This window comes from Sminthopsis crassicaudata, chromosome 3 (genome assembly GCF_048593235.1).
Source record: "Sminthopsis crassicaudata isolate SCR6 chromosome 3, ASM4859323v1, whole genome shotgun sequence".
NCBI classification, from domain to species: domain Eukaryota; kingdom Metazoa; phylum Chordata; class Mammalia; order Dasyuromorphia; family Dasyuridae; genus Sminthopsis; species Sminthopsis crassicaudata.
In genome coordinates this window covers 328,461,090-328,479,452 of record NC_133619.1, presented here as the reverse complement: position 1 = coordinate 328,479,452, position 18,363 = coordinate 328,461,090, and the positions used below count along the sequence as shown (strand labels likewise).

The window sequence follows — 18,363 nt, the reverse complement described above, 5'->3', positions numbered from 1 at the left end:
AGCGAGGCTTGTTGGACTTTATCACTTGCACACCAAGCAGTTTAGAAATTCCTTTAGCAGTTCACTAGTACAGATAGGTAGGAAGAAGGAAAGCAAGAGATTGGATTCAGAACTGTTCCCTAGAAAGACCAGCATTTTAGTCTACACTTTCTTTGTGTTTGTGTTTTGTGAAGCTCCCAAAGCCTACAAGAGGAAAATGTTGGCAGATTTGAAGGTAAGAAATGATCCAGACGGTTTCTGTAGTTAGAAGCTGCATAGACCTCTGTAACACTCCACAGAAATTATCTAACAGGTTACAGAGGCAAGGGAACAATTAAGTGGCATAGTGGTTAGAGTTCCAGGCCTGGAGTCAGGAGGACTCATCTTCCTGCGTTCAAATCTGGCTTTACAGACACTTAGTAGCTGTATGACCCTGGGGGCAAGTCACTGTTGTATTTGCCTCAGTTTTCTTATCTGTAAAATGAGCTGGAGAAGGATATGGAAAACCATTCTAGTATCTCAAGAAAATCCCAAAAGAGATCATGAGGATGCTGAAATGACTGAACAAGGACATGGCAAGGAATTCTGGCAATGGGGAGCTAAATCTATCTTCTTTTTAGGAATTATTTCTCACTACACTAAGACACAGAATCTTGGAATGTTAGAATTGGAAATGTCTTTAAAGATCAGTTAGGACCAAATGTCTCATTTTACAGATGAGCAAACAGGCCACAAGAGAGGTCACACAGTGGCAGGGATGGGATAAGAACATGCAGGATGCTGTGCCTCCCAGTGTCTCATAGGGACTTTTGGAGTTAGAAACCTTCTCTTCTTCCTTACCCCCATCTCCAGGACTCTATGGCCCTCAGCCTTGCTGAAGGGCTTCCCTCCTAGGTGAAGAGTTTGGCTGCTTGCTGCTACCTCCAATATTGTCTGCTTGAACAGGCTAGCAGCAGTCAAACACACTGCTCTGACTGACACACTGATTGACAATGCTCACAGCTTCCCTCTCCTGGCTTCACGTACCTTTCCAGATGCTGCAGCTGACTGGGGAGGAGAGGGGAGTGGTAGGGAATGTTCCTCAATCATTCAGTTGGATTGAGGTGCTCGTTCTATGCAGATTATTATGAAACTCAGAATGAAATCATGGCTAACAAGCACTCTAGCCTTTCCCCTAGGAAGTAATGTTTTTTTTGTGTCTTGGCAAAGTGTGTGGCTTAATGGGGAAAAGAGAAAATAATGTAATTTTAATGTCTACCATTAGACTTCAGAATGACAGACAATATTTCTTCTGAATGATATAAGATATGATTGGATATCATGATAGATAGTGACTACTTTTAAAATATATGCATATGAATTCAAATTAATTGCAGTGATCAGTCTTGATACTCTCTAGTATCTCTCCTCTCCCCTCTCTCCCCACTTCATAAGAGGTGAGGACTACAGGTACAAAATATTGCATAAGTTATCAGCCAAGGTCATTTTGTAAATTGGCTTTTCTTTCCTGTTTTCCTCAGTATTAAGTAGGTTAGATTTTTCAGGGGTAGGGAATGGAGTAGGCATTTTGGAACATGATTAGGATATAGGTACAATTTGTTCAATCATTTTCAGTCCTGTTTGACTCTTCATAACCCCATTTTAGGTTTTGTTGGCAAAGATTCTGGAAGTTTTTGCCACATCCTTCTCCAGTTTATTTTATAAACAAGGAAACTAAGGCAGAGTTAAACTATTTGCCCAGGGTCACCCAGCTATTAAGTGTCTGAGGCCAAATTTGAACTCATGAAAATAAGTCTTCCTGGCTCAAAGCCCAGTGTTCTATCCCTGTGCCACCTAGATGCCCTTGGTATAGGGACAAAGTCATCCAGGCAAGTCATCAGGAAAACTTCTCTGAAAGAAAAAATAAATAATTCATTCTTAGTGACACTTAATCTGATGCCTCCCATTCCAATTTTATAGGATTAGAAAAGATAGCTATTTGCCCAAGTTGATAGTATTACCAGTAATATTTGCTAGTAACTTGGGACTGATAGGAATAGTACTAGATCTATCCCCTCATTACATCTGTTTCACAAAATACCCTACTCAGATATAGGTATGGTAGTAGATGAGGATACAGTAGGAGGAGAAAAGTAAACTTTGAGCATAAGGAGCATAGATTAAAAGAAGGAGAAAGGGGAGACAAGCCTTATAGAAAATATAACATTTGGCACCTCTAAGCTCCCATGCTTATACCAAGAAGAGGGAAATGTATTTCCTTTTTCAATTCTTTAAGAGAGAGCTTAATTCATCACAATTAATTATACTTTGAATACCTTTTAGAGTTTTTCATTTACATTATATTGTTCTCTTGTTTCTGCTTAATTCCCTTTGTGTCAGCTCATATATATATTGCTATGTTTTTCTGAATTACTTCTATTTATGACTTCTAGCACAATAGGAGACAGGTGGATAACTCAGAGAATAGAGTCCTGGGCCTGCAGTCAAGGAGACAGGACTTCATACCCAGCTTCCTAAACTTAACAAGCTGTGTGACCCTGGCGAGTCACTTAGCCCTATTTGCCTTAACTACTTCATTTATAAAATGAGCTGGAGAAGGAAATGGCAAAACATTTCAGTGTCTTTGCCAAGAAAACTCAATGGATAATATTGGTATGCTATAGTCCCCTGGGGTCACAAAGAATCAAATATGACTGAACAACAATAACATGGTACAATAGTATTATTGTATTCAAAAACATTGCTATGAATATTGTGGCAAATATGAACTTATGTTTCTTGAGATATGTGCCCAGTAGATGGATCAGTAGAACAAAGTATCACATTTTAATGACTTCTTAAATAATTCCAATTTTTTTTCTATTTTAAAAAATGGGTCAATTCACAGCTCTACTAACAGTATATTAATGTGTCTTTCTTCCCCCACAGTCTCTTCAGCACCGATTATTTCAATATCAGGATTGAAATGTTGAATATTTTTATATCAAAAATTGCCTATATCAAAAGCTACTTTGTTAGGTGTATGTTCTTCAAAATTGGTCAATTTGCATTTCTTTTTTCAGTAATTTGGAACATATACACACATGCATTCATGTGCATATGTCTGTATTTATAATAACTATTGAGAATTTGCAGTTTTCTGAAAATTGTCATCTATTTCTATATTTTAAAATGTCCTTTATTTCCTACTTAAAAGGGTGGGGAATTTCAAGCATGAATACTGTTCCTGGCCTTTGTTTTCTTTTTATTAAAAGTCTGTCAAATTTTATAAATGCAAGTCTTGGTCTACCAGAAGATCCTATTTGAATTCTCCTATCAACCCCAAGATCATGTTAGTGTCTGGTTGAATCTAGATTTCTTAATTCCTAGGCTAGATTTACAAAAAAAAAAGTTTTATTCACTTGATTATTTATTAAGATTGCTACTTCCTATAACCAAAGAAAGTTAGGAAGGAAAAGAAGTTTAGAGATAATGCAGACCAAACCCCACATTTTATAGATGGAAAAACCAAGAAGCAAAGAGACAATGTCTTTATCATGGCCACAGTTTAAAATCCATGCCATTTAAAACTTCTCTTCTTCCACTTTCTTCCATCTTTTCTTTCTTCCCCCCCCCCCCCCTCAGGAAAATAATTTCATCAAGTCTTGTCTAAGGATAGGTTTTTGTTTTTTTTTTAATTGAGTTAAGTATCAACTCTAGGAAACTTAGTTTCCTGATGAAACTCCCATGGGGGAAGTTCAAGGGGAGCCAGAAACATTTTTACCATTTATAAATAAATGATTCTCAACTCTTAGTGGGTTGTAGTTTATAAAGCAATTTATTATGCACTGCTCCAGCAGCCCACCAATGTAAATTATGTTCTGGTCTCTCTATTAGACTTCAAAAGCATTCATCCCTGCTGCTGTCTAATCTCTGTTCTGAAAGGTTAGTGCTGGAGGTCAGCCCAGGGATCCAAAGAAAGAAAAGCTATGATGTTTATTGATTAGGATGATGGTGATGCAGCATTTAATTTTTTATGTTTCTCAGCTTTTATCTCTTTATTTTAGTCAAGATGTCAAAACAAAGACCCAAATAAAATGAATCCTTAAAGTCCTGTTTGTGTTAGATACAACAGAACCACAGTAGAATTATTCCCTGTAAGACTGGTACCTTGGAGGTACATCTGTTAATAGAAGGTCAGTATAGCTAAGCTGGAAGAGCTGTAGCTCCAGGGAACTGGCCTCCAGTTTTTTTTTCTTTAATATAACTCATAACAACAATTACAACAAACAAAAATATACATATTTTCTAAACAATACATACGAACGCACACAATTGTATGTATATATTCATATTTAAACAAATATGTGTGTGTGTGTGTGTATACACACATATATGCATCTCAGTGGGGTGGTAGTGAACAAAAGAAATTTAGGAAAGGAAAGAGAACAGCAGAATAAGGGAAGTAAAGCAAAGAAACAAGAGAGAGAAATAGGAAAGAGTAATGAATGCACTGGACTTAAAAGATATATATGTGTGTGTGTGTATAAATACATATTAATACATGCATATATCATCTCATTTTATCCTCACAACAATCCTGGAATATAGAGGTTATCCCCATTTTACAGATGAGGAAACTGAGTCAAGTAAACAAGCAGTTATTAAGCACCTATTATGTGTCAGGTGCTATGTTTAAATGATGGGAATACAAAGAAAGAAGAAAAACACCAAGTTGCTGATAGGAAAGACAATAAACAACTGTACAAATAAGATCTGTATTGAGATAATCTCAGAAGGAAATTAAGAAGAAATGAGAAAAGTTTCTTGCAAAAGATGGATTTTTTTAGCTGAGACATGGAGTCTAGGGAGGCCGGGAGGCAAAAAAGGAGGGAGAAAATTCCAGAGTCAGTGAAAATACTAGAGTATGAAGAGCTACTGAGATGGACAGAGATGAAATGATTCACCAAGGGTCTCACAACTAGTAAATAGGGATTGGCAGGATTGGAACTCAGTTCCTTCTCACTCCTTTGGGGTGTGAGCTCTCTGAATGGAGGGAGAGCTCAGTCAGGGAAATCACATATTTGGGGGCATAAGTTAACAATGGAGACCAAGTTTTCAAAGACAGCAAATGATTTAAAATGTATTAACACTTGTTCAGGTCTTTATGACCTCACATTTGAAGGAGGGAAATAAGCATATATTAAGTATCTACTATGTACAGTAACTATGTTAAACACTTTACAAATATCTCATTTGTTATGGAAATGATTTACTATCTATTATGTTGTTGTTGTTATTGTTCATTTGTTTCAATCATGTCCATCCTCTGTCCCTGGAATTGTCTTGGCAAAAATACTGGAGTGATTTGCCAATGGCAAATAGGGTTTAAGTGATTTTGCCCAAGATCCCACAGCTAGGAAATTTCTGAAGCTAAGTTTGAACTCAGGTTTTCTCGACTCCAAGCCCAGTATTCTATCAACTGTATCATCTAACTGCCTCCTATTATAGGAAAACACTATTATTCTCTTTTCTAGAATTCATCCCCCTCCATCTTCCCTCTACCTCCCTTCAAAGCTCCTATTGAAGGCATTTCCTATTGCCCCTATTTGTTGGTGCTATCTTTATCCTATGTGACTTTATATGTTTTTATTTATTTGTGTAAATAGGTTATCCCCTCAGTAGAATGTAAGATCCTTGAATCAGGGGCTATTTCCTGTTATTAGTCTTTGCATTTGCAGCAAATAGCACAGTGCTCTATACATAGTAAGTGCTTAGTAAATGCTTATTAGATTGAATTAATTGAAAAGTCCAGCAGAAAAAGTACTTGAATTCAGGAGGTTGCTAAGGAGGATGCTAAATTCTCTGGGTATAAGTCAGCCATTTCCTTCTCTGAACCTCCTGGTTTTTTCCCCTCACTAGGTCTTGTTTTCTTAACTAGAAAACAAGGTCATTGGACCACAAAATCTCTAAGCTCTTTTGCTGCCCTAACATTGTGTGATTTAAAAGCCAGCTAAAGGTTCTGCCCTGCCCTCTTTTCCCACCCTAGAAAAGTAAGGTAGTATTCTAAATCTAAATCAATCTTATAAACATTATTTGAGATAATCTTGGGGGGAATCTGCCTTCAAGGAGTTTACCTTCATTGAGAAAGGGAAGATAAGTTACAATGTGCAAAGAAATAGTTATATACATGATAATTTGAAAAGGAGGGAGAGAGAATAGACATTAGTAACTCTTGTTAAATAAGCACAAGTAACTAACTAATTCTAATAGCACTAGTAACTAATGATAAGGGACAAATGGCATAACTAAACCAGGATTCTAAAAGGAGATAGTAAGGAGAAAGTGCATTCCAGGCATGGGGGAAAAAATATTGAAAGGTCAAAAAATCAGCAATGAAATGGTTTTGTTTTGTTTTGTTTTTAATGGTTGTAGAAGCCCTTTTTATTATTATTATTATTATTATTATTTTTGCAGTGTTCTCTTGATTCCACTCACTTCTCTTAACATAAGTTCATTTATGTCTTTCCAGGCTTTTCTGAAATCTGCCCGCTCATTTCTTATAGAACAATAATATTCCATTACATTCATTTACCATAACTTACCCAGCCATTCCCAACTATCCACTCATCCACTCATATTCTAGTTCCTTGCCACTACAAAAAGGGATGCTACAAATATTTTTATACATGTGGGTCCTTTTCCCTCTTTTATAATCTTTGGGATTATTTAGTCCAGTAGAGACACTACTGGACTAAAGGATAGCCCTTTGATCAGAAATGAAATGCTAAACTGCAGAGATCATTCACCTCTAGATATCAGGTATCTGCACAGGCTGTCTGACATGCCTGGAATTTATTCCCTCTTCATTGTCTCAGAATCCTTCAAAACTGAGCTCAAGTGCCTCCTACATAGGGTTATTCTTGATTTTAGTCTGAGGCTAATATTGTTCCTTCCTGCTAATTACTTTGTGTTTATTTTGTATAAATTTACTTTTTATAAGCATATGGTTTCTCCTCCTCCAAAATATAAAATTTTGGAGGAAGAAGACTGGCTCACTTATGTTTTTTATATCCCTATTACCTAGTGCCTGACATAGAATAAGGGCTTAATAAATGCTTGTTAATTGATTAATTAATTTGGAAGAAACATAGAAAAGACAGGATTTTATTTGAACTATGGAAAGATGGGAACTATATCTGTAATTTCATTGGTACAGGGAAGTCTCAGAAGAAGAAACTCCCTTTTACCAATGGAAGTTGGCCCTTTTATTCAAATTATCATTGCTTGGGCACTGAAAGATGAAGTGACTTGTTCAGAATCTCATAGCATGAACCTTAGCTTCCTGGCTTTGAATCTGGCTCTATCCATTATGCAGCCAACACTTTTGGAGCAGTAGTTCTCAAAGTGTCATCCAGAGAATCCTGGAGGTCTCTGAAACCTTTTCAGAATTTCTATAAATTCAAAATAGTTTTGTTTCTAATATGGCAAATATCTATAAATATGATCCCCATTGAATTAATGAAAAAAATGCTAATGAAGGTGGCCTAGCTGTACCAGACCTAAAACTATATTATAAAGCAGCAGTCATCAAAACCATTTTGTATTGGCTAAGACATGGAGTAGTCAATTAGTGGAATAGGTTAGGATCACAGGAAAAAATAGGCAATAACTATAGCAATCTAGTATTTGACAAACCCAAATACTCTAGTTTTGGGGATAAGAATTCACTATTTGAAAAATGCTGGGAAAATTGGAAACTAGTATGGAAGAAATTAGGGCTCAACCCACACCTAACACCACATACCAAGATAAGATTTAAATGGGTTCATGATTTAGATATAAAGAATGATATTATAAAAAAATTAGAAGAACATAGTGTAGTTTACCTCTCAGATCTGTGGAGAAGGAAGGAATTTGTGACCAAAGAAGAACTGGAATTCACAATTGAACACCAGATAGATAATTTTGATTATATTACTTTTAAAAGTGTTTGTACAAACAAAACTAATGCAGATAAGATCAAAAGGGAAGCAATAAATTTGGAAATCATTTTTACATTTAAAGGTTGTGATAAAGACTTCATTTCTAAAATACATAGAGAACTGACTCAAATTTATAAGAATCCAAGCCATCCTCCAGTTGATAAATGGGCAAAGCATATGAACAATTTCCAGATGAAGAAATTAAAACCATTTCTAATCATATGAAAAAGTGCTCTAAATCACTATTGATCAAAGAAATGCAAATTAAGATAATTCTGAGATACCACTACACACCTCTCAGGTTGGCTAAGATGACAGGAAAAGACAAGGATGAATGTTGGAGTAGATATGGGAAAACTGGGACACTGATACATTGTTGGTAGAACTGTAAATGGATCCAGCCATTCTGGAGAGAAATTTGAAACTATGCTCAAAAAGTTATCCAACTGTACATACCCTTTGATCCAGCAGTGTTGCTATTGGGCCTATACCTCAAAGAGATCTTAAGGAAGGAAAAGGACCTACATGTGCAAAAATGTTTGTGGCAACCCTTTTTGTAGTGGCAAGAAACTATAGTGAGTGGATGCCCATCAATTGGAGAATGGCTGAATAAATTATGGTATATGAATGTTATGGAATATTATTGTTCTATAAAAAATGATCAGGAAGATGATTTTAGAAATGCCAGAGAGATTTACATGAACTGATGCTAAATGAAATGAGCAGAACCAGGAGATCATTGTACATTTCAACATCAAGATTATAGGATGATCAGTTCTGATCGACATGGCTCTCTTCAACAGTGAGATGATTCAGACCAGTTCCAATGATATTGTGATGAAGCGAGCCATCTACATACACCCAGAGAGAAAAATATGGGAAATGAGTGTGGATCACAATATAACATTCTCACTCTTTTTGTTATTATTCACTTATATTTTGTTCTCTTACTCATTTACTTTCTTTTTTTGATCTGATTTCTCTTGTGCAGCAAGAGAATTGTATAAATGTTTATACATATTGGATTTAACATATATTTTAATATGTTTAATATATATTGAATTGCTTGCTATATAGGGGAGGGGATGAGGAGAAGGAGGAGAAAATCTGAAAAACAAGGCTATGCAAGGGTCAATGCTGTCAAATTATCCATGCATATGTTTTGAAAATAAAAAGCTTTATTAAAAAATGATCCCTATAAACAAAAACTCATTTGACAAATCCTCAATAATTTTTAATAGTATAAAGATACTGCAAACAAAAGTTTCAGAACCACTCTATCCTACTGCTAATGAATACAGGTAGGAATTCCATAAGGGAAGTTGATAGGGAAACATTTTTTTTTCCTTGAGGCTTGGGTTAAGTGACTTTTCCAGGGTCACACAGCTAGGAAGTGTTAAGTGTCTGAGACCAGGTTTGAACTGGAGTCCTCCTGAATTCAAGGTTGGTGCTCTATCCACTGTGCCACCTAGCTGCCCCCAGAAAACACTATTGATGAGATTTGTATCCCTCAATTCTTGGTGGTGATGAGGTTAGTGACAATAAGACAGTTGTTTAAAATCTCCTTTTTGGTCGGCCACAGGTTTAAAGTGAAAGAATTCACTTATTCCCAAATTATTAATTGCAAAATGAAAGCTTATTGTTGATTAGAAACCAGTTTGCTAAGAGACTGACTTCTCTAGTGGCAGAGTCCTATTAGGGAAATGGAATTTGACGCTGAAGATGCTCAATATGCAGGATCCTAGCAAAATGCTTGGCCCTCTGCAAAGAATTGAGCTGAAGGAAGCTTGTTATATTGTTATATTGGTGGGGGGCTGGGACAGCCTGAGCTGATCAGACTAGGATTTCTCATCTGAATGAGAATTTAGAATTTCAAAAATTTCAATGGGAGATGATTTGTCCTTGAATAGTGTTGCTTCTCTCATCCTGGGAAGATGGGCCCTGTCTCTAGATTCCTTGGAGCCTGGGAGATTCTGATCTCTCAGATCAAAAAGGGGACACAATTTAATTTTAAAGAGAACACAGTTTAGTGATAATCTTAAAGGGAAAACAGCTTCAATAAAGGGAACAGATTCCCTCCTACTTTACTATAAGCAGGGATATATTGGAGCTTGCTTGTATGGATTAAAGAGAGCTGAGGGTTACATTTTCAATATGATTGTTACATCTGTTACATACAATAAGCAGATACTTCAAATGGGTCTTAATTTATTGCCTTGTTGCTTTCTAAAGTTGAGAAAGTAATGGAGAAAATGATAATAATGCAGATTATATATACAATGTTGTCAGGGCCACTTTTCCCCACTTTTTCCCCCTCAGAAGGATCTGGTTGTTAAATATTTACCAGCACACCCTTGACATAGTTATAAGAAACAGTAAGAGCAAAAGCAGAAATTAAGGCAAGTACAGATCATGTTAATAAATCAGAAAATAGCCTGGTTTTGCTGAATCTTAACATGAGAGGATAAGAGAGGAGAATAATGTGAAAAGACAGTTAAGATCTGTGGATTCTTCCCACCCCCACTCCATTTCTACCTCATACCTAGTGAAAAGAGGAAGATGGACCATCTGTTCCCTCTACTGGGGTGATATATTGGGGATCAGAGCCAAAAGCAACTGCCTCATCAAACTACTCTGGTTCATAAACAAATATCCTGGGGGCCAGGTGAGAATTAGAAAGTAGGCTTGGGAGCTGCCAAGAAGCTAGGCATTCTGAATTAACACACAACACAATATGTCCAAGTACTTGTTCTCCAAATCATCCAGAGAATACTGTGCTTGTGAAGTTCTCTTGGAAATAATTCACCTTAAAAAATATTAGATTAAATCCTAAGAATTCTCATTGGAAATCAACCCAAGCCCTTTTGCTTGACTTCATGATTAAGTTTTTGCATGATTCTGAGAATACTTCAGATGAAGTGATTTTTTTTTTTTACGTTATGATAAATAAATAAGGGAGGCAATAGGACATAGAGGAAAGGACATTGGCTCTGAAGTCAGATGACCTGTATTCAAATCCCTATTTCTGATGCATACTTTAAATGTGTTACTTGATAAATCATTTAACTTCCCTGTCCCCATTTTCCTCATCTATAAAATGAAAGTTGTATTAGATGATTTTTGAGATCTCTTCCAATTATAGATGTATGATCATGTGATCCCAAGTCCTTATCCCTAATAATTCTTGTGATCAATAAGTCCAGAGTTCAGAAACTGGCCCTGATTTCAAAGCCAGGATACTGACCCTCCTCCCTCTGTAACTGTGGAAAAGAGAAGCACATAGCCTTTTGGCAAACCTAAAAATACTTAACTCTGGTTTTTATTTTTTAATTCCAGTGGCTTTGGATAACTAACTTATTTAGCAAATGATGACTCAGCACTTCCTAACCCTTTCCTCTCTAGCTGTAGTTGCAGTGTGGCACTTGGGCATTTTAAGGAAAGTATAAGCTCTCTTTTGATCACCATGCTCACATTTTCCAGTTTTGAGATGGTCTGCAATCCCTCCATTTCACCACATTCAATTTGATTTGGTCATTACTTCCCACCCCCTATCCCTGTCCCCAACCAATTGAAATGCAATATAGCTAATGATTAATTCAAGAATGAGTACTATCCCCTTCATGTCAACAATTATCTTTGAGAGAAGGAAATTGTGCAAAAAAAAAAAAAAAAAAAAAAAAAAAAAAGAAAACCTAATACTATGCCATGGTTCTTTGCCAAAGATGAATCAGTGCAGAACCATGCTGCTGCTTAACTAACCTGAACCTAAAAGAATATAGTGTTTTTGCTGATGGACTTGCAGATGTATAGACCAATCATGTTTGAAAGCAAACAAATTGCTTTGCTTTTATCAGTTTACAGGTCAGAACATTTTACATGTGACAGTCCTTCCAACAGTCCTTCCAGGTTATTTGCCTGAACATTATTCACATACCCAGGCCCTTGGAATCAAAACATAATTTTCTCTCTGCTGTTGCAATTGCTAATAGGCTTCCTTTTTTGGGGGAAAAATAAAGGTGAGGGTAATCCATCCTGCTAGATTCACTTTTAAAGGCCTAAGCAATTAAACATTGGAATGATTCTGAAAACTGATCAATACAGGCTTTATTTCCATTTGAAAAGGAGCTGGAGGGAGAGTGCATTTACTAGGACCATCAGTATGGATATGGCATTTTAAATATTCTTCATGTGTAGTGATTACTGAAAGAAGTTAGGGAATCATTGTATAGTAAATTAAGATCTGGAAGCAGTCTATTAAGACAAAGAATCCAACCCCTTCACATTACAGAGGAGATTATATGCCACAGAGAAATTAGTGTCTGTGATAGAATCTGAACCCAGGTTTTGATTTCAAAGGCAGTGTCCTATCTACTATCCCAGGTTGCCTCATCAGGAAAGAGGAAAAATATATTCATATTCATTAAAAAAAAACAAAAAGAACTTTTTTGGAGGAGGGGAAGAAAAGGAATGTCTGTGATTTTATTGTTATAGAGAATTTCAGGGCTATTAAATCCCTTCACCAATGCAGATAGGTTTTACAATATCTTGTTGCCTGGGTCACCAGAGAGGTTAATAGAAACCTTAAAGAAGTGTAACTGGAAATGGACCCACAGTATTTATTGGTCTCCCTTTGAAGTTTGGGACTGGATGAAGTATTTCTCACTATTGTCATATGATCCCTGTTCCCAGAACTTTGGGACCTTGAGAGGTTATTTGTTCTCTGGAGGAATGAACTTTAAACCTGGAGATGCAGGAAGTTGTAGGAAGTGACATGACCTGTGGGATGCAGCCAGCATTGGTGACCATTGGTCAAGGATGGTTACATCCTTTTAGTCTATCCAATGAGAAGGCTCTAGTCTTTTGCTTTTAAGCCCTGGATAAACCTGAAGCTGGTCAGATTCCAAGCTCACATGGTGGGAGTTGGGATGGCTCCCAGGTGTGTGTCTGGGCCTTTCCCTGCAGGGATTAAATAAATGTTTTCTATTTGTACCTGATGATGTCTCTGATTAGTTAATTAGATTGAGAAGGGGGTCTTGCACCCGACCCATCCCACAGACTACTTACTGCCTAGGGTGCAATGGAATAAGTAACCCAACCAGCATATATCAAAGATAGGACTTAAAACCATTTCTTCTTAGCTCCTAGGCCAACTCCCTACATAGCCTGTCTCAAGTTTCTCTCTGCTCCAATCCATCTCCATTCAGCCATTACAGTGATTTTTCTAAATCACAGATCTGACCATGTCAAGACCAGCCCTGCCCAACCCCCCACCCAAGGAACTCAAGCTCCTATACCTCCAAGAATAAATTTATATAACTATATCTGTCTATCTAGATATAAAATCTTCTGTCTGGCATTTAAAGTGCTTCATAGCCCACTCCCATTTCTTCTACACCTTATTCCTCACCAGCTATTGGATTCAGTGACTCGAATCTCCTTCCTCTTCCACAAACAATACATTCCATCTTTCCATCTCTCCACTCTGCCGCAGGCATTTGTTCTGGTTGCCTGCAAAACTCTTCCTCCTTATCTTTGCCTTCCTTTCAGTCTCAACTGAAACTCCCTCTTCTACAGGGAGTTAGCAACCTTTCTTAATCATAAAACCTCTCATTTAATTGTTTATGATTTAATCTTGTTTATACATATCTATTTGCTTGTTGTCGTCCCTATTTGGTAAGCTTCTTGAGAACAGGTCTGGCATTTGCCTCTAGTAACTCTGGCAAGTTCATTTTGTGCCCTCAGTTTTGCACAATACCTGACCAATAGTAGGTGTTTAATAATAGCTTACTGACTGACTATTCACTACATAAGGCAGTTTGTCTAGGAAAAAACATGGAATCATGGATTTAGGATCAGAAGATACTTTAGATTTCATCTAATATAAAACCTTCATTTTTCAGATGAGAAAACAGAATGAGGAAGGTTATGTGAATTTCTTAAGTTTACATGGGTAAGAAGTAGTAGACCTGAGATCAGAAATCAAGATCCTTGAGTTCTGCATACTATTTCTATGCCATATTACCCATAAGTGTTCTAACTGATTACTACTTTTCAGTATCCTTTGCTGTATCACCATCCATCTTCTGCCCTCTAAATGCAATTACATCTTTTTTGAATATCTTTTCTCTTTATACCCTTCCACTTGGTTATCTCATCAGATAGATTACAATATCTATTTATCCATTATAATCTCTCTGTCTCTGTCTCTCTGTCTCTGTCTCTGTCTCTCTCTCTCTCTCTCTCACTCTCACTCTCACTCTCTCTCTCTCTCTCTCTCTGCTCTTTCTCTCTCTCTTTCTCTCTCTCTCTCTCTCTCTCTCTCTCTCTCTCTCTCTCTCTCTCTCTCTCTCTCTCTCTCTCTCTCTCACTGCAGTACAGTATTACCAGCTGCCTGCCAGCTATCTCTACCAAGATGACCTAAAAACATCTCCAATTATAAATGCAAAATGAACCTCACCAGGATACTCAACTTCTTCCAGTCATATAGGCTCACAATCCTGGGGCCATCGTGTACTCTTTCAACTTCTATAGCTAATTACTTGTCACATGTTCAACATGCCTTCATAAATATCTTGTGTCTGTCCCTGTCTCTTCCCTCACATATCCAGGAGGACATGTTTAAAAAAAAAAAAAAAAAGGTGAGGAAGTAAAGAAGTAAGTGAAGTTTTTCTGGAGCTTTGTCCATGATTGGGAAAAGAGAATTATAATGGGAGTAAGAAGAGAGATCCTCTGCATGTCAAAGCAATTACTCCTGTACAAACTTTGATGGGTCAAGTCAATTCTGAGCTCTCTTTCTTAATCCCTTATTTCTCCTGCCCTCTGTATGGAAGCTAAGTGGAGTCCTGACCCAGTGACAAGAAATAACAATTCAGACCCAGAAACAGTAAGAGGGAAGAAATGAAAAGGGAAATCCATTAGATCTAGGGAGAAAAAAAAAACTTCTTGATAGGAAGGTCTAGACTAAAGCATTTGGATTTTATAAATAGACAATAGGAATCTACTGAAAATTTTAAACCATGAAATTAGATGATTTATGCCAGAGATAGTATCAGTTGCATAGAGAAAAGAGTAAGGGGTCATACATTGAACTTTGGGGAAAATATATATCTAGGTATCAAGAAAATGACAAAAATTTAAAGATATTAAGAAAAAATGAACAACTTTGAAAGACCCAAGAACTTTGATTGATGTAATAACCAACCATAATTCTAGAGGACCATTGATGAAGAATGCTACCTTCTTTCTGACAAAGAGGCTCATGAAAGAGAATGAGACATATGATTTTGGACATGATTTTGTTTTTTTTAACTATGCATAATAATTACAAGTGGTGGTGGTTTTTTTCCATAAAAGAAAGTTGGGATGGAGAACTTTTTAATTGAAATGATACAATAAATATTTTAAAAGATTTTAGAAAACAAATACAGTGTTATTTCCTACATGATAAAGACTAGAATATGCAAAAATTCAAAAAACCGCATGTGCACAAATAGAGATGTTCTTTTATCAAAACTGTATTAAGATATACTCCTAAAGATAAAGATCAGTAGGATGAATGACCTTTGGAATCACCTGTACTGCTAGGATTGCTAAGCATCCCTTGAAGTATACTATCACTCTTTTCACTACTGTACACTGAAAGGTTATTGAGTCTCTAGGGTCATGAGTATGGATACAATTAATTTTCAGAAATCTATTTTTTTTTCCTCAAGAAGAGCACTCTCTGGCCAATATGCACCTAATGATGTGGGTACCATTAGAATGAGAAGTCATCATCTTATCAGGATTAATTTAGCATCAAACAGGGTTCAATGGCCAGTGACCCAAGAAGATAGATAATTAGGAGGTAATCAGGGAGCAGGGATTAGAGACTTATCTACTAGGACTGGGATAGAAGAGAGGAAAAAACACAATTTTGGAGGAACAAAGACACAAAGCAGGATAAGGATTTGAATATGACATAAACAAAGCAGGGATCCATTTGGTAGGACTGAGGTGTTAAAAAAGAAGACAATAATCTACTTACAAGAACCAGGATTCATTGTCAACAAAATCATCTGTGTTACACTAAGCCAATCATGGTTCTTTATATGTTCCCCTACCCTAGAAGTTAGATTATTTTTAAGGTCTAGGACAGAACTAAGCCTACACAGTAAGTGGCCATCTGGATGGCTCCAAAGACAGGAATTCAGGTCAGTCATGTGTGGGTATGGCAAATCCAATTTACAAATACTCAGAGATATCTCAAGTGAAGAATAGAAATGTTTATTCTAGAATCTTGCAAGAAGGAACATCTCTAAACTGGGGTTCAGACAGTAGAGAGAGGTTAATTTCCACAGAGATTGAAATGAGTTATGTAGTCATGACCACAAGAATAATGCTTGGAAGTTAAATTTAAATTGTTAAATTTTGACCTGAATTTTATGATGCTCAGTTTCACAACTGTTTGCAGGAATGTTTTATGGTGGTCAGTTTGCAACTGTTTACAACTTTTTACTTGAGCCAGTATGAACGCCCTATTTCATTTTCCTAAATTCCCCAGATAAACTGAATCTAAGTTATAAATTCAATCTACCTTAGTAAATGATTTTATAAGAAACCATATAATGCCCCACAAAGAGGAAATTTGTTGAGAGGTAAGTAGTTCATTAAACTAGAATAACCAAGGAGACTTAGTTTACCTCAGGCTTCCTCAACAAATAGAGATTACCCAGTTTATAGACCTTTTAGAATATCTCCAGGCCATTAAATAGTTAAATTATTCTCTAAGCAGTTAAGTAAAGGTCCAGGAGATCAGATATTTCTATAGAAGAGCAAGTCTTTTGTTCTCCTTCCCAGAGCTTTAATGATTAACAGACCTTTGAAATTGGATCTGAAATTATCTAAAATGTCCTCAGTTTCCTGTGATACTCATTCTAGGTAATTTTATTCATGACCATCCTGATTTTGGCCACTTGGTATTTCATAACTGATCACCCTTGAAGATTAAGCATCCCCCATGGGAAACCCAAATATCACTGTGTCTGTACTGTATACACTGGTAAACTATACATTGACACTGATACACTGAGAACCACAGAAATCATATAAGTAGATTTCAAATAATAGGCAGTGAGGAAAAAAGACCCACTATTTTCTATACTAGTCAGGCCATACCTGAAGTATTATGTTCAAGTTTTGGTATTACATTTGACTGAACAACAAATTTACATGCAGAAAAACAAATTTCAGATCATTTACATGCCAGGGAGGATAAGCAAGGGCCCTAGAAATTAATATTCTGAAAGATCATTTGAAGGAAATGGTGGATGTTTAGCTTGGAGGAGAGAAGATTGAAGTAGGATATATCTTTGAAAAGTTTATGTGCTCAAAATCAAATTTAAGCAATTGAAAGAATATCAAGTGCTCATGGGTAGGCTAAGCTAATACAATAAAAATTATAATTCTACCTAAATTAACCTACTTATTTAGTGCCATACCAATCAAAGTAACAGGAAATTACTTTCAAGAGTTAGAAAAAATAATAACCAAATTCATCTGGAAGAACAAAAAGTCAAGAATTTCAAGGGAATTCATGAAAAAATGTAAAGAAAGGCAGCCTACATGTACCAGACCTAAAAACTATATTATAAAGCAGAGGTCATCAAAACCATTTGGTACTGGCTGAGAAATGAAGTAGTTGATCAGTGGAATGGGTTAGTTTCACAAGACACAATAGTCAATTATATTAATTTAATGTTTGATAAACCCAGATATTCCAGTTTCTGGAATAAGAACTCACTATATGACAAAAATTGCTAGGGAAAAATTGAAAAATAGTATTGCAGAAAATTAGACATAGACCAACTCCTAACATTCTATGCCAAAATAAGATCAGAATGGGTTCATGATTTAGACATAAAGGATGATACTATAAGTAAATTAGGAGAACAAGAGATAGTTTACCTCTTAGATCTGTGGAGAAAGAAGGATTTTATGGACAAAGAAGAACTGGAGGACATTATAAAATGCAAATGGATAATTTTGATTACATTAAATTAAAAAAGTTTTGTACAAACAAAACCAATGCAGCCAAGATTAAAAGGGAAGCAGAAATCTGGGAGAAATAATTTATATCCAGTTTTTCTAATAAAGGCCTCATTTCTAAAATATATAGATAATTGACTCAAATTTATAAGAATATAAGCCATTTCCCAATTAATAAATGATCAAAGGATATGAACAATTTTCAGATGAAGAAATAAAAGCCTTTCTAGTCATATGAAAAAAATGCTCTAAACAACTATTGATTAAAGAAATGCAAATTAAGACAATTCTGAGGTATCATTTCACATCTCTCAGATTGGCTAAGAAAACAGGAAAAAATAATAATGAATGTTGGAAGGGATGTGGAAAAAGTAGGGCATTAATGTATATTTGG

The 18,363-nt window shown here is 36.1% G+C and overlaps 1 protein-coding gene across 2 annotated transcripts in view; it reads left to right on the top strand.

The window, feature by feature from the left end:
* Positions 1-11: 11 nt before the first annotated feature.
* HGD (homogentisate 1,2-dioxygenase) overlaps positions 12-18,363 on the top strand; it is a 78,894-nt gene continuing 60,542 nt past the window's right edge. The window contains exon 1 of one of the 2 annotated variants that reach the window (XM_074301340.1): positions 12-214. In XM_074301340.1, the coding sequence (XP_074157441.1) occupies positions 197-214 (18 nt within the window). In that variant the 5' untranslated portion in view covers positions 12-196. The remainder of the gene's footprint in view (positions 215-18,363) is intronic. The other variant, XM_074301341.1, reaches the window with a different exon arrangement.